The following is an 18,055-nucleotide window of genomic DNA, read 5'->3' as shown; positions in this document are numbered from 1 at the left end:
CCACAGTCCTGCATTTTTCATCTATCCTAGTCACTGGGGGTTCTGGGGACATTCATGTGATTGGCTGGCCCTTGGTGCCCTTCCATCCCTCCATCTTACCTCTGCTCCTGCTCTCCTGTGACAGGCAGATGGGTGTGGACCCGGATTAACCCTTCAGGTGCCAGGCCCACTCCCAGGTCTGGCTTTTCTGTGGCCATGGCACCAAACCACCAGACGCTGCTCTTCGGCGGTGTCTGTGATGAGGAAGAGGAGGAGAGCCTGGAGGGCGACTTCCTCAACGACCTGTACTTCTATGATGCCACCAAGAACCGCTGGTTTGAGGGACAGATGAAGGTAAAGTTGGGCTCCAAAGTGGTTGCCATGGTGTGTTGTGCACCAGACATGAGGCCTAACATGGGGCACCTGGCTGTCACCTCCATAGGTGGCACTGGGCAGAGGCTGTGTGGTATTATCAGCTGGTTCTGCCTCCCAGGCCAAGTGTTGAGATACCCAGGTCCCCAGGTCCTTCTGTGCGGCTCTGTGAGTTGTCACTGGAAGCAGGGAACTGATCACCTCTCTCCCTGCTGTGGCACCAGGACCAGAGAGGCACATGTGGGCCCTGTCCCAATAAGTGGGACCCCAGGGGCTTTGGGTCTCAAGCTGATGTGGTCAGGGCCCAAGGCCGAGGGAGGGTGGCTGTTTATTTTGGCAGAGGCTCAGCCCTGGGTGAGGCCCCAGTGCCTCTGCTGAGAGTTGGGTGAGTGTGAGGGACTGATCTTGGGCTCACCACCTCTGAGGGGTGACATTGGGTAGAGGCACCCCCAGCAGGTGGAATGGGGGTGCAGCCCTACAGCTCTCTGCCAGGACCGGGGGTGGGTGGTGCTCCGCACACACTCTGGAGCTCGCAGGCCACCCTGTCTAGCACTAGAGGGGGCTGTTCTGCGTTTTGTCAACAGGGACCCAAGTCGGAGAAGAGGAAGCGCAGGCGGGCCACAAAAGCAGAGCTTGAGGGTGCTGACCAGGAGGAGTGTGCGGAGGCCAGTGCCCAGGCACCGCTGGAGGTGGTCAGAGAGGTGGTCTCAGAGGACGGGACTGTGGTCACCATTAAGCAGGTGCTTGCTGTCCCGGGCCCATCAGAAAAGCCACAGTTGGATGAGGACGACAGCCCTGAGGAAGCAGGTGGTTCCTCAGTGGGACCCTGCCCCCGCTCCAATGCCATGCTGGCTGTGAAGCACGGCCATCTCTACCTCTATGGCGGCATGTTTGAGGCCGGCAACCGACAGGTCACCCTCAGTGACTTGTACTGCCTTGACCTGCATAAGATGGACGAGTGGACGGTCCTGGTGGAGGCAGATCCAGGTGAGTTGTCGTGGGGTAAGTGCTTCCTCGGGTTAGGGTGAGAACACTGAGAACGTCTTCATCAAGTGTGACCCCAGGTGCCACCCAGATCCACCCTGGGCCGGCGGGCTGTGTGCTCTCTGGCTGTTCACCTGCGGGCAGGCCCTGGCCACAGTGGAGAGGCCCCTCCTCTGCACACCCACCCTACTCCAGGCGCTGAGGGAGCGGGCTGGTTACCTCCCAGGACACAGGCTTGCTCTTGACGCCACTCCTGTGAGCCTCAGACCTTTCCGGCACTGCTCACAGGAACATAGTTGCAAAACAGGTTTACCTGTGCATTCTTCTCATTGTCGGCAGCCTGCTGTGCACACTCGAGCAGCCCTGGCTGGCAGCCCCTTTCCTGTCTGTGACCTGAACCTCTGGGCCCCACTTGCTCTCTGATCCAAGCTGCCGTGTTCCTTCACTTTCACACTACCACAGGCTGGCGCCAGTTGTACAGTGCTTAGTTCTTAAGTCACTACTCATTTCTTTGAGATCTGAGACTAAAAATTAAGTTAAAATCCACACATGTAGGGGAAGGTATAAAACGGCTGGTATAGGGTTTGTTTCTGTCTTAAGCAAAGTGAGGGTGGAGAAAACTCCAAGATGGGTGTTCTGGTATTGCCAGTCTCATCCTCATCATCTCTGTTAGGGTCCAGGAAAAACAATGTGTGGTGACATGGTGGGGGCAGGCAGCTTGCTTTCAGGTCGAGTTTCTTCAGTGAGAAGGGGGGATCCTCAGGAGCTCCCAGCCTCGGTCCCCCTGGCCCTGGGTGCACCGACGCTCTGTGGATGTTCATTTTGCTCTAAAGAAACTCAGGAGTGGCTGGAGGAGACCGACTCGGACGAGGACAGCGATGCGGCCGAGGGCGCCGAGGGCAGAGAAGAGGACGAGGACAGAAGTGAGGATGAGGGTGAGTGTATTAAAATGTGACTGCTTTGTAGATATGCTCTGGAGGCGAGCCTAAGTTTTTAAAAAAGACATTCGCACCTGGAGCACGTTGGAGCAACTTGTTTGAGCGGTGCCAGTGCGGTGTCGTTTCTGTAAGGCAGGTTCACTCCGCTGGGCCACGAGCAGGTGGCCTGCACTGCCTGACCCAGGCCTCCTTCCTCAGCTGAACATGCTTCTTATTCTCCTTCCCCATGAAAGAGCCACAGCACCCTGTGGTGACGCCTGGCGAGCAGTTTGCAGACTACCTGCCTAGGACCGAGCAGTACTGGGTGAGGCTTGCTCGAGACGATGCTGGGCCAGAAGCAAAGGAGAAGAGAGTACTAAAGGTAGCCCATGCCATGGCAAAAGCTTTCTTTGATGACTCTGCATGAGCCACCAGGCTGGGCCAGCAGCTAAACTGAATGAGGCTGTCTTCCCTGGCATCACTGTATAATTCAAAATAAACTGGACTTGGAACAAGGCTACCGCCAAGGTTGTCTTCTGTGTGGCCTTGAAGCCCCTGAAGTCCTGGTGGGGCCCATGGGGCAGGGCCAGGATGAGGGTGGGCCACCCACACAGCAGGCAGCACTTTGAACATGAAGCGCCTACAGGAAGCACATTTCTGTTCTACTAATACTGGAACATTTGTGCTTTGTGTGGGGGTTTCCCTTCTGCAAAACCAGGAGATAAGTGTTCCAATTGACCACATGGCAACAACCTGGAGATTGACTTTTTGACTCTTTCTAAAAATTATCAGGAGTAACCTCCAACTGCCTGCATGAGTTTCCTTATTACATGTAAAGTAAAATAACTTTTGGCTGGGTGGTCCTGACCCCTTTCTGTCAGAACAGCCATCGGCTGTTCTTGGGGCTCTCTTGGTGATCAAGCACACCCGAAGATTCAGGATCGTTCCCTTAGCCTTGTTGGGGAGGAGGTGGTGGAGCCATTCTCTCTTCCTCTCCCCTTGGGCTCAAGGCTGTTATTTGCAAAGTGACAGGAAGGAAAGGTGGGGGGCAGCTCCCCACTATCCCCACGTAGCGTTGCTGTGTAGCACCTGCCATGGGAGTGGGAGCCCTCCCTGCAGAAATCGTGGTGCCGTGGTGTGCTCACACACTGGCTGGTGCCTGCTCCAAGGGGGGTGGCAAGAGACCTCCTTTCATTTGTATAATTGGGGTCAGAATTGGGCTTTGAATTACTACCTGGTGCATTTTGTCATCTTAAATATCTTCTCAACAATGAGAACATAGGATCTTAGTTTTCAGTACTGGGGCCAATCCCATTCATTACCTGTTCAAGAAAAAACAAGTGGGAATGCTTGCCTCTGGCAGAGCAGGGCGTGGTCCTCGGCTTCAGGGGAAGGACCTGGGCCAGTGTGCCCCTCCTTCCACCTTGCCTTTACCTTCTCATGAGGCTCAGCCCCTACCAGCTCCCATGGGTGTGACCTGTGTGACCTGGAAGGATCCAGAGGGGAAATGGGCTCTTGCAGGCTGAGAAATAAGAAGCTCTTCTCTTGCAGTAGCCTGGCCGCCACAGCTGCCTGCCAGAGCCTCTCTCTGGGTACAGGGCCTTGCAGGGCCCATAGGAGCCCTGGTCATCGGGAGAGGCCAGTGGGTATTAGGCAGCGCAGCGCTTGGCTGGTTGGCACGGCTGTGTTGGGTAGAAGGGTGAGGTGTTCTGGCATTACCCTCGTATTTTGGCAACTTCCTTGGGTACTTGGGCAGCCTGAGTCCTTTTCTGGCATTCTGGGCAGAGTCTAGCTGGCAACTCTTTGGGCAGGGCTGAACATCCAGCTGAGCGCCACAGCTGGCCCTTGGCAACTGCACAGAGGCTTCAGGGCCTGTCTGCCCAGTCCTTTGACACAAGCACACGAGGCTCGGCTGTGCAGCTGCTGGGGCTTGGCTGAGACTTTGGGAAGAAATAATTGGGAGATCTAGGCGGCTCCAGCTCAGTTATCTGTCATCGGAGGCCATTTTTCTTAGAGGAGCCTGTAGCTAAATGATATTTGAAAGAAGACAATAATTTTTAATCAACTAAGTTGAAAGAGAAATAACCCTCAAAGAAGAAGCATCTTGTATGTTTTGTTGTCATGCCCACGGGGCTGTTACTGAAGATGCAGTTTGAGTGAAGAGGTTGATCAGAAACCATGAGGATTAAATAAACGAGCTTCCAGAAGAGGTGCTATCTCCGCTGTGTAATTGCTGTGGTTAAAACAGCAGTGACAGTGTGCCTTCAGTGTGCAGCAACTGGGGAGGTGGGAACTTGACACAGGACCAGGTGGTGCCCCACGAGCATCGACCAATGCCCTGCCGCCCGTCCGTTTCCTGGTGATTGGTTTGCCTGGCTGAATGCTCTCGACACCTCAATGTCCACCTTAGCCAGGAGAGGCTGGTACGAAGCCCCCTGCCTTGCTGGAGCCGGAACAGCTGGGAGTCGGCCAAGATCAGGTCAGCAAGGGCCATGCAGTGGAGCAGCCTGCCTTGCTGTCCTCGGCAGGCTGATGGTTGTTGGTAAGCGCCCCTTAACACCCAACCCCTCGGTGGGCTCTACCCTTTCTCTTACTGGTGCCTGTCAACTTGCCACTTCAGCCCTGAGGACACCACGCCAGAGCTCCGTGGAGGGTTCCCTGGGGCTTTGAGAATGACGAGTTCCCTATTCCCCCCACTTTCCAGGAGCAGCTGAGCCGCTGTCTGGGTCAGGCTGAAGTAAGAGGAATTTGAAGGGGGTGGGGAAAGGCCATGGCTCTCTTGGGATTGGGTTGGATTGAGTGAAAATCAGGGGGACTACCAGTTAAGCTTGAGAGTGTTCATCATTTAAAGTGCTGCCTTTTTAAAGTGGCAGTGGTGTTTATTGCAATTTGACATCCGACTTTTTTTTTAACTAAGTTGGTATAAGCAGAAAGTCAGTGGCTAGGTGACAGTGGAAGTGTATCGAGGGGACAGGTACTGGCAGGGCCTGCTGGTGAAAGTTAGCCTCTGCAGGGGCATCCCGCTCGGTGGGGAGAGGGGCCCTCAGGAGGCTGCCCTTGTGAGATTAGGAGCCAGCTTGGTTTGAAGCCCCCCAAGTGTGTTGCAGTAAGAAGGCGACACAAGTGTTGATTGTGTCGGAGGATGGCAGGGAGGGGACTCTTGTGTCCTCGCATGACGGAAAAGTGATGAGCTGTCACTCCAGCAAGTCCGGTCCGAAAGCCTCCTGCATCAGTCTGAGTTCCTGTGTGCACTGGGGGCTGTCCCGTGACTCCTGCCTCCCCAGGTGTTTTACATCGGGAGCAGGCTATGTGTGCGCCGCTGGGCACCAGAGACCAGTCCCGTCTTATCCTGAGTGTAAGCCTTGGTCTTCTTTTGTTTGTAAGAGAGCTGCGGTAGTGCCTTCTGAATCCAGGCCGTGCCTGGTCACCAGGGATCTGACCGTGGTGTCCAGTGGGAAGCTGAGGCACTGACCAGAACAGCTGGTGGCCCAGGTGCTGGGACCAAGGGGAGCTGGGTTTGGGGTGAGGAGTCACCATGGAAGTTGTTGCTGTTGCGCTGAAGATGGGCACATTGAGCGGTGTGTGGGGACTGTGGGCCTCGGTGTGGTGGGGGGGGTGGGTCTTGTCCATGGAGCTGAGCCTGGAGAGGCCACGGTGTGTCAGGGGAGGGTGCCGAGGCAGAGAGTAATGGGAAAGAAAGATACCTAGTAGCCGCCCTGTAGGAAGCATAGATGTTGATGTTTAAGAAAATTAAAAGAGGTTTGAAAAAACAATACTGTGAGATCCGTGGGGCCAGTTAGTTGGCAGAGGGGAGTGATCACTGGGCAGGGCAGGAGTCCTCAGGCACTGAGTTTAGGGTGAGGAATCGGGGCCCCGAGGCCGCGGATGGACAGGGACTGTCCAGTCACATGGGGGAATGCTGCCATGGGAAGGTGGGGGGCACATTTCAGGTTTGTGCTCACAGAGCTTTCCTACTCAAAACAAGAAGATCCTCCAAATATGGCGGAGGGACGCTCTTCGTTATCGGAGGCTCGGTTCTGTAAGTTGCAACAATCCATCTTGAAATCTTGCCACTAGAAGGAACTTGCAATAACGACACTCATATGTGAGATGATGCAAGTCACCTGACTTTCAAGTGGCAGCGTTTGTTACTAAGACGAGCAGAGCTTCTCTTTAACCACAGCAGTGTCCCTTTCTTTCAGGTAGTGGGGTATGTGGTAGTGGTAAGATTGAAACACTTACATTCATTAAAGAAAATTATTTTATTTTCATTTTGTAAGTAACCAAGCTATTTTTCCAGCTAAAAGGAAAAGGCTGAGGTAATGTTTTTAGCTGCTTCATTAATAAGAAAAACAGAACATAGTCCACATTCTCTTTTGCCAGTGCACAGAATGATCGCACAGTATTAGCAAACAGCTTACATGCACCACGGGAAAGAAAATGGGAGAAAGAAAATGCAGATTGAGACAGATCTGTGTTCATTCACAAAAAAGGCATCTACGTCAGGGTTAGTGGTTTCATGGCTAGAGTGGAGATGAGTTTCACACGCAGCTCACCTGAGTGGTGAGGATGTGTGGGTTTTATTTCATTCAGGCTACACTGGATGGCCTTTCTTTGGAAATGGTGACCGGTGCAGATAAGCAGGGTCCAGCTGGAGAACATTGTCAGGTTTAGCTCCGTGTTCAGGAGGCACTGGCCGGTCAGTGGTCAGGGGTGCACGTGTCCTGTGTAAGCCACAGCGTGTGTGAGGGCCGGATAGAGGCAGGGGGCGGGTGCAGGCCGTACCGCTCTGATGGCGGCCGCGGCCACACTGAAGAGCAGCTCACTCAGGGCCCAGTGGGACGAGCTCAGGCCCAGGGCTGGGGTGCTGCAGTGCCCCAGAGGCAGCCGGCACAGAGCTGGCCCTCAGAGCCGATTCCTTCCTCCTGAGCCCCACACTGTCTTCTTCCTGACCTGTTCCGATGTTTGGGAGACCCCCATGGGGCAGCCCTCCTCTCGACCCTGCCCTTCACAGTCTCATAGAGTATGGTGTAGGAGTCATTCATGGAAGGTCAGTGGGTGCCTGGTGTGCCTGCCCATGGGAACTAATAGCATTTAGAGAGGAAGAGAAGTTCTTGGGTTAAGTGTTCTTGCAGTACAAGCACCCTAATCTTAAGTGCTGACCTCGAGGAAGCAGCCCTGGCTTATCTGCCCTTAGTCAGTGTGGATGAATGGCCAAGGCTGGTACTGCCGGCAGGGTGGCAGGGAGCTGGCTCCAGCGAAGACTGATCTGCCTCCATGGGTTTGGATTGCTGCTGTCACCACATCACCAGGCAGTGGCAGCGCAGCTGGAGACCTGCACCCGTGTGTGGCACAGACATGATGGGAAGGGCCACAGGAGAGTGCACAGACGTGATGGCAGACATGTCAAGCGTGGGACCGGAACCTGTGGCCCCGGCGCACAGTGAGCTGTGTGTCTGTGTCTCAGGCAGTGGGGTGTGGTGGGGCAGACAAGTGAGGTAGGTGTGTGAGGTCTGCCGCTCTCACCCTGCCTTGCTCGCCATCCCGAACCCCAGACCTGGGCCCCCTGCACCCGACTTGCCCATGGCAAGCTCCTGGCCACACCGTGCGCTGCCCCTGCTGGCTCTCTGCGTGTCTGAGGGTTAGGAACATGTTTGCACGTCTGTCTCAGGCACTTCCATGTTGGGGTTTCTTGTGGAAGCAAACTCTGAAAACAGCGTTTGTTCTATGAGCTTGGAGAACATTTAGCCATCTTCCAAAGCGTTGCTTCCGTTGCCTACAGGGGTGTCTGTTCCCTGTTCTAGGCACCTCATGCGCTCTCACCTCCTTCTGCACTTTTCTCTAGGTGCCAGGTGTCTCCTCCGTGGCTTTCTGAGTCAGGGCTAACCCCACGTGTCGCAGTGACTGTGACCCTGTGCTTCCCTAGCTTTCAGGCACCCCTTGTATTCTGTAGTTCATATCATCTCAGCATACGGATACACTGTAAAAATACAGCTGCGTTTTGTATTTTTAAACAACGGCAACTACGCTTTTTCATGCTTGTGTTAAGGCTGAGTTAGGGACACTTCTTGGCACTTGGGACAGATCATTTTTTCAGTCTTTGCTTCCTGGTGGTCTTGCCTGACACGTGGCCCACCCTGGGCAGGAGAACGAAACTAACCAGACCCCTTAAGTTCATCCCAGTCAGCTTCACCCTCATTCCCTTCTTATCTGGGTTCTTGATCCTGTTACTTCACCTTTATGCTTAATTGACTAGGAGCCAATCCTTGTACTTGGCAAGATTAAAAATGACTCTGTGGTGGTGGTTACTCAGTGTCACGAAACTGAGGTGTTGTCAGCCGTGCTCCACACTGTGGGGTCAGGCAGTACACTCAGCTGTGGAAACAGAGGTCACGGAATCTGGTAGGCACCTGAATGTAGGCACCCATGAAGTTCTGGGACCGAAGGCAAGGAAGATCGGAAGACAAGACCTGTGAGAGTTAAAGAAACTGAGCTTCATGCAGATAGAACAGAGCTTGCTCCTTCCACCCTGCGTATTGAAAAGTGTGTTACTGTGCAGGTGAATGAAATAAGCAACTGCCCTGGGAGGAGGGCGCTGTGGGCATCTCAAGGAGCACCCCCTGGGCCTCTGGGGGCCCTCCCAGCCCTCAGGGACAGGGCGAACCACCTTGGCAGGAACACCCTGCCCGGAGTGATAATGCTGGTGGTAGTGGCTTGGATGTCTTTAAAGGATCAACAAAAACCCAAACTAAAAAAAAAAAAATGCAGATAATTTCATCTGCTTTAACAAGTCCTTAATGTCTTGGACTTGTGGGATCGGAGCCCCTCCACCAGGCTTTCAGTGAGGCCCTGTTTGTCAGCGGGGTGGCCATGTAACCTATTGCCCACACTGGAACTCTTTTGAAAGGGAACAGCACTTTCACAGCCAGGCGGGGACATCAGGTGTTAGCCAGGACATGGGGCTGCTCCACCTGTCCTCCCTGGGCTCCAGGCAGGCGCTGGGGAGGTGGGGTCTGAGGGCTGGTGAGACCTCATACTTATCTCGGGTTAGTGCGTGTCGGAAAGAACCTGTCTTCCTACTGCATGTGTGTTTACTCGCACCCCACACCACGGCGTTTCAACAAAACCCAAGTGTGCTGGTTGTTCGATGCAGTGTGGACGTCTTCGGAAACGGAGTCAGAGTGCTTGCGTTTCAATGGCTCTCCCCTCCTGAGTGGTTTTGGCAATGGGCGTTGCATTTTTGTGGCTGCACTGGATTTTTCTATATCAGCATCATCTTCCTTGGCTTATGCATTGCATAACTCATCCCTGAATTTGGGAATCTGTGTGCTAATGATTAAACACTTAGAACTCAAAAGGATGGATAAAGAATTTTTCAGGGGCCTGAAATCAGCCAGGTCCTGTTTGGTCACTAAACAGACTGAAAAGCACAAGTAAACCCAGTGCACAAGGCTCCTCTCGCTTGTGGTAAGTGGGACCAGTGAGCCACCGACACGTACAAGCTGCCTGGTGACCTTAGAGGTCAGTGTCCTTTCCAGCTCTTTCAGGGTGAGGTGTGAGTGTAGGTTCCCAGCCTTGGGTGGGTGAGGAGAGGTGGGCCCGGGGTGGTGAGCCCTCCTCCCCACGGCCCCGGCCCCGGATCTTGGGTTTCTCGATTTTTCTGCCTCGGATTTTTACATCCAGAGCATGTCAGGGGAGAAATGACTCTCACGAGGTTGCTCTGGGATTAATTAAAATTTGTCAGCACAACTTGTCAGCACTCTGCACCACTGGGGGCCAGCTGTGACACACATCTATTCTTCCCCACAGTCTCACATGTCCTCGTGAGCTCACCTCACTCACATTAACCAGGCACGGGCATGAGAGAAGCAGGTCAGCTTACCTGGCCCTGGAGTGAGGTGACTGGCGCCTCTGCCGGGAGAACCCGAGGCTCTGGGCAGGTAGGTTCTAGAAGCAAGCTGGACTGATCGAAAGCATTCAGCCTATCTGCAGGGGTGCTGCGAGGCAGCCTGGTCTTTCATCACACTGGAGCAACTAAAAATGAGCTTTCTGGAGTTGCTCAGAACCAGTATGTCTTGGTCTTGGTGGAATCCACTCGGAATTCACAGGGAGTGCAGGGAAATGGCTCTGCCCTTTGCAGGTACGGAGGAGGGTCGATTTGGTTTTCACATGTGTGTGGCTGGCAGCTGGACTAGTGATGGAGACATCTAGTCATGAAACCACTACTGCTTCTGTTGAAAGACACATGTTTCTGTGCTGTTGCTTTTATTCATCTAACTACTTCATGGTGTTTGCATGTAAATACGTCCCCTGCATTTGTAGGTACCATCTTTGTCATGCAGTTATTGGAATGTACAAAAAAAGCCTATGATCTTTACAAAGAGTTGCAAACAGATTATAAAACACATATCCCAGCATGGATGATTCTTAGAGCTGCAAGGAGCAGGCATCTTTATTTGGTTCACTTCAGGTCTGCAGCAACCACTCGATATTAAAAAAGAGGAATGGAAAATAAGATGTACAAAAAGATGTAATACCCCTTTAGAAAGCAACGTTACCAGAAATGTATTTCCTATGGATCCTCCCTCCCTCTCCCATGTCCCTACTCCCCAGAAAAGACCCCACCTAAACCAAACTGTGAGAAGGAATGGGGAGTGAATGTATAACAGAAAAAAAATAAAACTGAATTTAACTGGAACATGCTCTAATCTTTAGTTTATTTCTGGTTAAAAATATAGCAATCCAGTGCAGTGTAGTAAAGAAATCTGCTTGAAAGATAGCAGAGAAACAGCTAAACATAAGCAAAGCAAGGCAGAGTCATAGAGGGCTGTACCCAGGACGGCTGTAGGAACTCACTTTGAGGACCTTCTCAGGCGTGAGCACAGGGGGACCTGTGGATGGACGTGCCCATGGCCTCATAGACACGTCCATGCACACAGGCGGTCTGGCTCCATAGCTAGGGCCAAAGGACACGGAAACATTCTGGAATCTTGTTCTTTTGTTTGGGTGACAGAGCAATGCTGGTCGAGAAGGCAGAAACACCAGGGACCTGTTTTTTGACTGAAACAAGTTGTGTTACGTGTTTGTGGGGAGATGGATATGCAACAATTCCTCAGGAGTTTTCAAGCCACTGGGTTTCAACCACATTCCTGTTCTGGGACCAGAGTAGCCCCAGAGAATGACTGAGGCGTCTGGAAGGAATAGGCATGTCCGGGGGGGAAGTTGCAGGCACAGAACAAAGATGTGAAACCCGTGGGCTCAGTGACAGTGAGATGATGATGTCATCTAAGGGCCGCAGACATCTGACAGGGACATGGGAGCCCGTATACCTGTCCTGCACAGTACATACAGGAATGCTGTGTGCCAAGAGCCCAGACTTGATGGGACCTCACACTGCACCCTGCCCTCCAGCACCAGCCCCGGGCTTCCACAGCCTCTGGACGCCTGCACGTGGCACCCCGGGGTCTGATGGGAGGCTGGGGAAATGGGGGTGGCCGAGGGGGAAAGAAGGACTTTAAGATTTGGTGTGGGGACCTGGCCTTGTAAGGAGCGCTGTGGGGCAGTGCTGGGCAGGGCAGGGTTAGGACCTGTTTCGTGGGGAAGAGAGGCTAGACCTCTGCTTCCTTCATGGTGCAGCACAGATTTAAAACAGAAAAAGGCCCAGGCTGCTGCCAGCCAGGGTGGGACACCCTCTTCCCCGTGCCTCACACCCATACTTGTCACCCGCTATTCTGGAACAGAGAGGAAACGCAGAGTTCACTGACTCCCCTCATTACACCTCATGGCAGCTGCTCCCCCCATGGCTGGGCACAGTGGACCCTTGGAGGGGTCTTCCTTGGGCTGCCTCCTCCTCCACGTCCCAGGCAGGAGTGTGGATGACATTGATGACGACGATTTTATTTTTTTGCTGCTGATTTGCTGGGATCCCTTTTCTTCCCACTTCAAGCTGGAGGGTCGGCGTGCTGGCCCCTTCCGCCATGCCGCACAGCAGAGTGTCACACAAGCAAAGGGTTCTGGCAAAGATCCAAACCATTACCCAGAGAAAAGGCAGACTGTGAGTGATACCCAGTCGTGGTGTTCTGTGAAGAAACTTGGAAGTAGCCGTGGGCTATCCGAGTTATGATTCTTTCCTTTTTTGTTGTTTTGCTTTTAACATCCCCCTTTTGCACACCAACTGGTATTTTTGCTAATGTGACAATCTCGATCAGATGAAAAAGTTAATAAACAAAATGGCGACTCCGATGTTGAGCAAGATCACCATGGCTACCAGGATGGGTGCTGAGCCCTGGAACAGAAGGAGAGGAGATGTGAGCCTGAGGCCTGGTCTGGAGTGTTCTCTTTCTGGCCAATACCCCCAACCCACCCTCCCAGCCCCAGGCCACAGCAGGAGGTCTGAGAGGGCGGGTGACGGGTCTCTTTAGGAGACAGCAGAAACCTGAAGTCCGACTCTCCAGAGCGAGCCCCTCAGAGGTCACACTGAGGGGAGGGGTGCCTACTTGATTGTCAGTCTGCAGCTGTTGCTCTTGGACCCCTCATGGCTCTGAAAACTCGGGTGTCCCTTCCAGTGCCCCTGGTCTCTGTTTAAGTAAACATCCCCTGCCCACGTTATTTTTGCTCCCAGCTCTGTACAGCTGGGACTTCAGATGCCACTCAATTCAGACACAGCCTCTCCAGGGCGGCCCCTAAATTCATCCTGAGGTCCCATAACTGGCAATGGGAGAACCCTCTAATAGGCCTACAAACCCATCTTCCTCAGTGAAAACCTTCCCGTGAGCTACCTGAGCTATGCGAGCTCTCTCACTGCCATCCCCGAGCAGCCCCAGCCCACCTCGTGAGGAGGGTTTTCCTTCAAACAGTTCCTGGGGTGACACGGGCCCAGGGCGCACTTAAGATCACGGGCACTCCTCTCGGCTCCTGTTCTTGAAGCCTCTCAGTAAGGGGTACGGTGGCTGTCCCCCAGGACAGGATGAGAGGCGGCACCCAAGGCCTCTGCTGGAGGCTCCCCACCACTGCAGGGTCCCCAGCTGCCACTCGGGACCAGATACTGGTCCGGCGGAGTAAGTAGAGTTGCCCAGCTGGAAGTCTTGCTTCTACTCAACAGAGCTTCATGTTGAAGCGCTTAGCTGTGCTGACACAGTTAAGTGGACTGAATGTGGAACCCTCCCTGCACCTCCCACCCCTGCCCATCATTTGGCTGTTCTTGAGATGGCCACGTACACACACCACGTAGACAAACACCACATACATATGGGCGCACATGCACCTGCATTGCCAGCTGCTGGGATGAGGAAATGGAGTTGCAAGCACCAGCTGGGGCTTGTACTTCTGAAGGGGCTAGGAGGGTTTGGGCATGGGGAGGGCAGGGGCATTTTAGGGAGCGGTCCACAAGCAAGAAAGGCACGCTCACAGTGGTGTCAAGGGGAGCAGAAATGGCCTCGGGCCAGCAGACCATCTGAAGGCAGGAAGCCTCTCTTCCAAGGGGCACTACATCCTGATGTGCCGGGACAACACCCAGCTGGGGCCCGGGACTCCTGTAGTCTGGACGTGCGAAACGTGGGTGTGAGGCTCTGTCTGCCTGTGAGGCGGCCCCTGCCACTCCCCTTATACTAGTGAGACTGCAGGTGGGATCGTGGGGGACCACACGGGGGCATTACCCTGGCATGTGGGTCTGAAGTGTTCCATTGGCCCTTCCCGCTGCTACCTGACCAAGGGAACAAGGCTTATCTGCTTACAGGTGGAAGCCACCTGACAAAGGGTCTTCTGGGTGCAAGAGTCCTCCCCCACTGCCCTCCTCACAGAGTCCTGCCCAGGGGACTCTGTTCTTTCCTCCAACCTGCACGCATTGGGTCAGGAGGGCTTCTAGGCAACTCTCGCACCTGAGAGGCACAGCCCTCACTCCTGAGCAGCCCCAGTGTCCCGCCCCCCAACCTGGACCACAGCTCCACCCAGAGCCACTGATCCCTCAGGCCTGGGGTGGGTCAGAGGCCTCATTCTAAGGAACTCCCAGAGAACGGCTGTGTGGTGTCCTGGGCTGTGTGGGTGTCAGGTGGAGAATCGTGGCTCTGGTAGGAAGGGGACTGACTTCCTTGCTTTCTAATGTCTCAGCCATTAGAAAGCAGGCTTTGTTGGAGCGAGACACGTGTGTTCTGGCATATGGGGGGACCACAGTGCCTGGCCCATGAGTAAACAGTGCGTCCTGGACAAAGGGGACCTGCCCCAGCTTGACACACCACCTGCTCCCTGTGTCTGGCCCCTCTGTCCCTCTCCAGGACTGGGAGACATCTCGGAGACAGTGCTGGTGAGGGCTTCTTACCAGGAGACAGCCTGTAGTGCAGAGAGGACCCTCCTGCACACCTGGGCGTTTTGAGCGAGCTGGGGGAATGTCTGGGTGAGGAAGGGGCCCCCTGCTGCCCAGTGTTGAGTTGGGAGCTTCCCCAGCTGCCCACGTGCTTTCACTGCAGCGATCAAGCCTGGGAGCAACCCCCTTGAGGACCTGCCTGAAGGAAATGCCACCCCAGCCTGCAGTGCCTTCCTGTGGGTGAGGGCCCCAGCTGTGGCTGCTAATGCCATCACCCTGAGAGCCACTCCTCCTGCTTTTCCTGCCCCTGGCTAGAGGAGGACTCTGGAAGTCTCAGTACTCGGTTTCAGGGTCGGTGGACCTGGGCGCTTGCTCCCCAGCACTGTCGGGCATCCACTTACCGTGCTGGACTTGAGCTCATCCCCATTCTCCTCGTCGGATTCCAGTGCCACAGGCGAGGACTTCTGGGGTGGGGAGAAGGTCAGGTCCCAGCGCAGCAACCGGGGCTCGGCCCTGTCACCCAGCCGCAGGCTCTCCAGTCTCTGCACCGCTGGCTCCGTGCTTGCAGCTGGCCGGACGTTCTCCTTGTTCTGGGACTTAGATCTCAGTCTCTGTACCCCAAAGCCCCGGTCCTCACCCTGGACCCGACAGGCAGCCCCCCTGCTGTAGCGTCTCTTCTGGGGGTGCGCTTCCTGTACATGGGAGTCCACCCTCAGCAGGGGCTTCATTTCCATCTCATAGTTGCTTAGCTTTTCCTCATCCAGCTCCAGCAGCTTGGCGCCCCCTGAGCTGGGGTTGCCAGCTCGAGGGTGGGAAGTCCAGGAGAATGCAGGGGGAGACTCCGTCCGCCGCTCCCGGGGTTTGGGGTTGCCGGGCTGCTTGTGGCCTGAGCCCCGGGTGCGGAAGTCCTCTGAGGGCTGGCCACTGCGGAGGGTGCCGCTGCGGACCCCCCTGGAGCCCCCTGCCTTTTCCTCACCCCAACTGTTGCGGCCATAGTCCCCTCCTCTGCCCTCCAGGAGCATCTGGATGTCCCCGCCTCGCCCCTCATCCACTGATACCTGCCTCGAGAAGTGGGCGACCTTGTTCCTGGAGGCAGGGGCCGGCGGTGGGGTGGCTGAGGGGCTGGCAGGGAAGCTCTGCAGGGGGCTGTCATCGGGGGTCAGGTCTGAGGGGGTGGTGCCCTTGCGGTACAGCTCCGGGCTCTCCTGCTGCATGGGCGTCCCTATGGAGATCCCCTCCATGTCGTCACTGGAAACCTGGTGCTTCGGCCGCTGGTACTCGAGCCCTACGTGAAGGAGGAGCAGGCAGCACACACAGGTTGGCTTACTCAGATGGTAGGCCTGGTCTCGCCTGAGGATGGCAGGAGAACAGTCCGGGACACGGTGGTTCCCAAAGCCCCTCCATGGGTCCCAAGGCCCCCACCCCATAAGCACTTTGAGGAGGACTAGGTCACCACAGGCGGTCCCCAGCTGCGGGGCAGACCCAAGGCTCAGAGTGCACAAGGACTTGGGGTCAGCCCACTGAATGGGGATCTCAGGTCCCACCCGCATGGGCCCTCCTGAGGATGGAAGGAAGCATCTCCTGCTAGGTGACTTAGGGGGTCTCATGGCCAGGTGGTGGAGGGGAGGCCACAACATCATGGCCATTGGCCCTGTCCAGCCAGGATACCTTCACCTCAGGGCGGTCTAGGCCTCCTGGTGGCCTGTCCTGAGAGAACAGGGGCATCCTCCCAGCCTGCAGTTGGGCTTCCCCCTGCTGCTTCCACACTGGAGCCTCTGAGCCAGGGCGGGAGAAGGCCTTGGGGAACACAGCACCCTCAGTGTGGCCAGAAATTTCTTGGTCCAGCAGGGACCAGGTGCCCCGTTTATGAGGGGACATCCACCATGCTGTTGGTGGCATCCCTGGTAGCCTGAGGCTCCCACTCTTACTTTGGGGTGTGAGCAGCAGCAGGGACCAGAACAAGGCCAAGCTGCAGACACCCGTGTGCAGTCACTGTGGTGGTTCCACAAAGGGCCGAGACCCCTGGGGAAGCCTCATGTGGTCCTGGATGGGGAAATCTGAGACCGTGAGTGCTGGAGACGTGCATGGGGCTCTGGACAAGCAGTCAGTCCCCCAGCATCTGCACCCATCTGTCACACAGGGTGTGGCCCGGGGAGTGCAGGTCTCATTCAACTACCACACCTGTGCAGCTGTGGGACAGGGACTGGGCTGCAGGAACCACCACCACCATCTCCCTCTCCGCCCCCTGCCCACACCCCCGGTTCCCAGCACAGAGAAGGGAACAGGCTGGAGGGTGTCTGAGGAGCCACATGGATGACTGCCCTCCCTGTGGGGGGCCCTACGGACACCACGTGGGGGAGTCCTGGCCCCATCACAGGGCTCCGTGATCTCTCCCCCGGCCTGCCCCCACTGTGATCCTGACTTCTGGGGCCCGGGCCCCTGCACCTTACACCTAGGGCCCCAGACGAGCCTGGACACCAAGTCCTGCAGGGTCCTGTGGCCTCCCCCAGGAGACCAGCTGTCCACTAAGAGCCCTGGGGTCAGCCCTGGCCAGCCTGTGGGTCCCACACCCCAGAGAGAGGCGCCCTCGTACTCAGGTCCAGCGCCCTGGCTGTCAGCACCGCTGGCCTGGAGCTCGCTCTCAGCTAAAAGTAGTTCCAGAGCTCGAGGTACTCCTGGAAGCATCCTTGTGAAAGTGCAGGACAGAATGTGTGTGGCTGAATTACGACAGCTTTGTCCACTGTCTCGGGTTCTTCTGCCTCCCAGAAGTAGGCCTGGCCTCCCACTGCCCCAAAGGCCAGGACCCTAGCTGTGAGGCCAGGAGCTCCCGGGCTCTGGGAGGTGAGCTCAGGGTGTGGTCTCAGGACCGAGACTGCACAGGCCGATTCCACCCTGTCTCCCACTTGCAAGCATGGCCCTGAGGGAAGCGGCCTACCTGGTCTCCAGGGTTTCCTGCTGCAGAGGAAGCTTCTGAGGGAGACCAGAGGGAAGTGGGGCAGAAAACAGGGCAGCGGGGAGGGCTGGTCTGGCTTGCGAGGACCTCAGCCCCAGCAGGCCTTTCTCATCTTCAATGCCCTCTTCTCAGCCCTCTCTGCCTCCCTCAGGCCTGTTCCCCAGCAGCGGCTTCTAGCTCCTCCCAGCTCCCACCACGGACACGGCAGAAGCTCCCCTCACTGTTCCAGAGCCGCTCTGTCCAGCGTGCCCGCCAACAGGCACGCGTGGCTGTCTACACTTACAGATTAGCCACGATCAAATAAAACTAATGACGCTGGTTCTCGGCCACACAAGTCGCAGCACCCACATGTCTAGTAGCTACCTCAGTGGGCAGAGCAGTTAGAATAGTTCGTGCATCATAGAAAGTTCTAGAATAACACTGAGGGAAGGGGAGGGAGACGGACCGCGTGCACACTCAGAGTACACAGACATTCCGCATCATGGGAAGCGGGAGAGTGATGCTTGGAAACACGTGCACGCAGGGACACAGCCCTGGAGGCAGGGAGGAATA

At 55.7% G+C, this 18,055-nt stretch overlaps 2 protein-coding genes across 3 annotated transcripts in view; one reads left to right on the top strand and one right to left on the bottom strand.

Moving 5' to 3' along the window:
• Positions 1–2,779, top strand: part of KLHDC4 (kelch domain containing 4) — a 92,989-nt gene extending 90,210 nt beyond the window's left edge. For both annotated transcript variants that reach the window (XM_053914435.1, XM_024556004.3), the window contains exons 9-12: positions 125–333; positions 936–1,338; positions 2,169–2,270; positions 2,507–2,779. In XM_053914435.1, the coding sequence (XP_053770410.1) occupies positions 125–333; positions 936–1,338; positions 2,169–2,270; positions 2,507–2,679 (887 nt within the window). In that variant the 3' untranslated portion in view covers positions 2,680–2,779. The remainder of the gene's footprint in view (positions 1–124; positions 334–935; positions 1,339–2,168; positions 2,271–2,506) is intronic.
• A 3,861-nt stretch (positions 2,780–6,640) lies between these two features.
• JPH3 (junctophilin 3) overlaps positions 6,641–18,055 on the bottom strand; it is a 99,063-nt gene continuing 87,648 nt past the window's right edge. The window contains exons 4-5 of the mRNA XM_024556254.4: positions 14,952–15,835; positions 6,641–12,537 (exon numbers count right to left, since the gene is read on the bottom strand). Of these exons, the coding sequence (XP_024412022.2) occupies positions 12,457–12,537; positions 14,952–15,835 (965 nt within the window). The 3' untranslated portion in view covers positions 6,641–12,456. The remainder of the gene's footprint in view (positions 12,538–14,951; positions 15,836–18,055) is intronic.

This window comes from Desmodus rotundus, chromosome 12, assembly GCF_022682495.2.
Source record: "Desmodus rotundus isolate HL8 chromosome 12, HLdesRot8A.1, whole genome shotgun sequence".
NCBI classification, from domain to species: Eukaryota; Metazoa; Chordata; class Mammalia; order Chiroptera; family Phyllostomidae; genus Desmodus; species Desmodus rotundus.
This window is presented reverse-complemented; position numbering and strand designations above follow the sequence as displayed.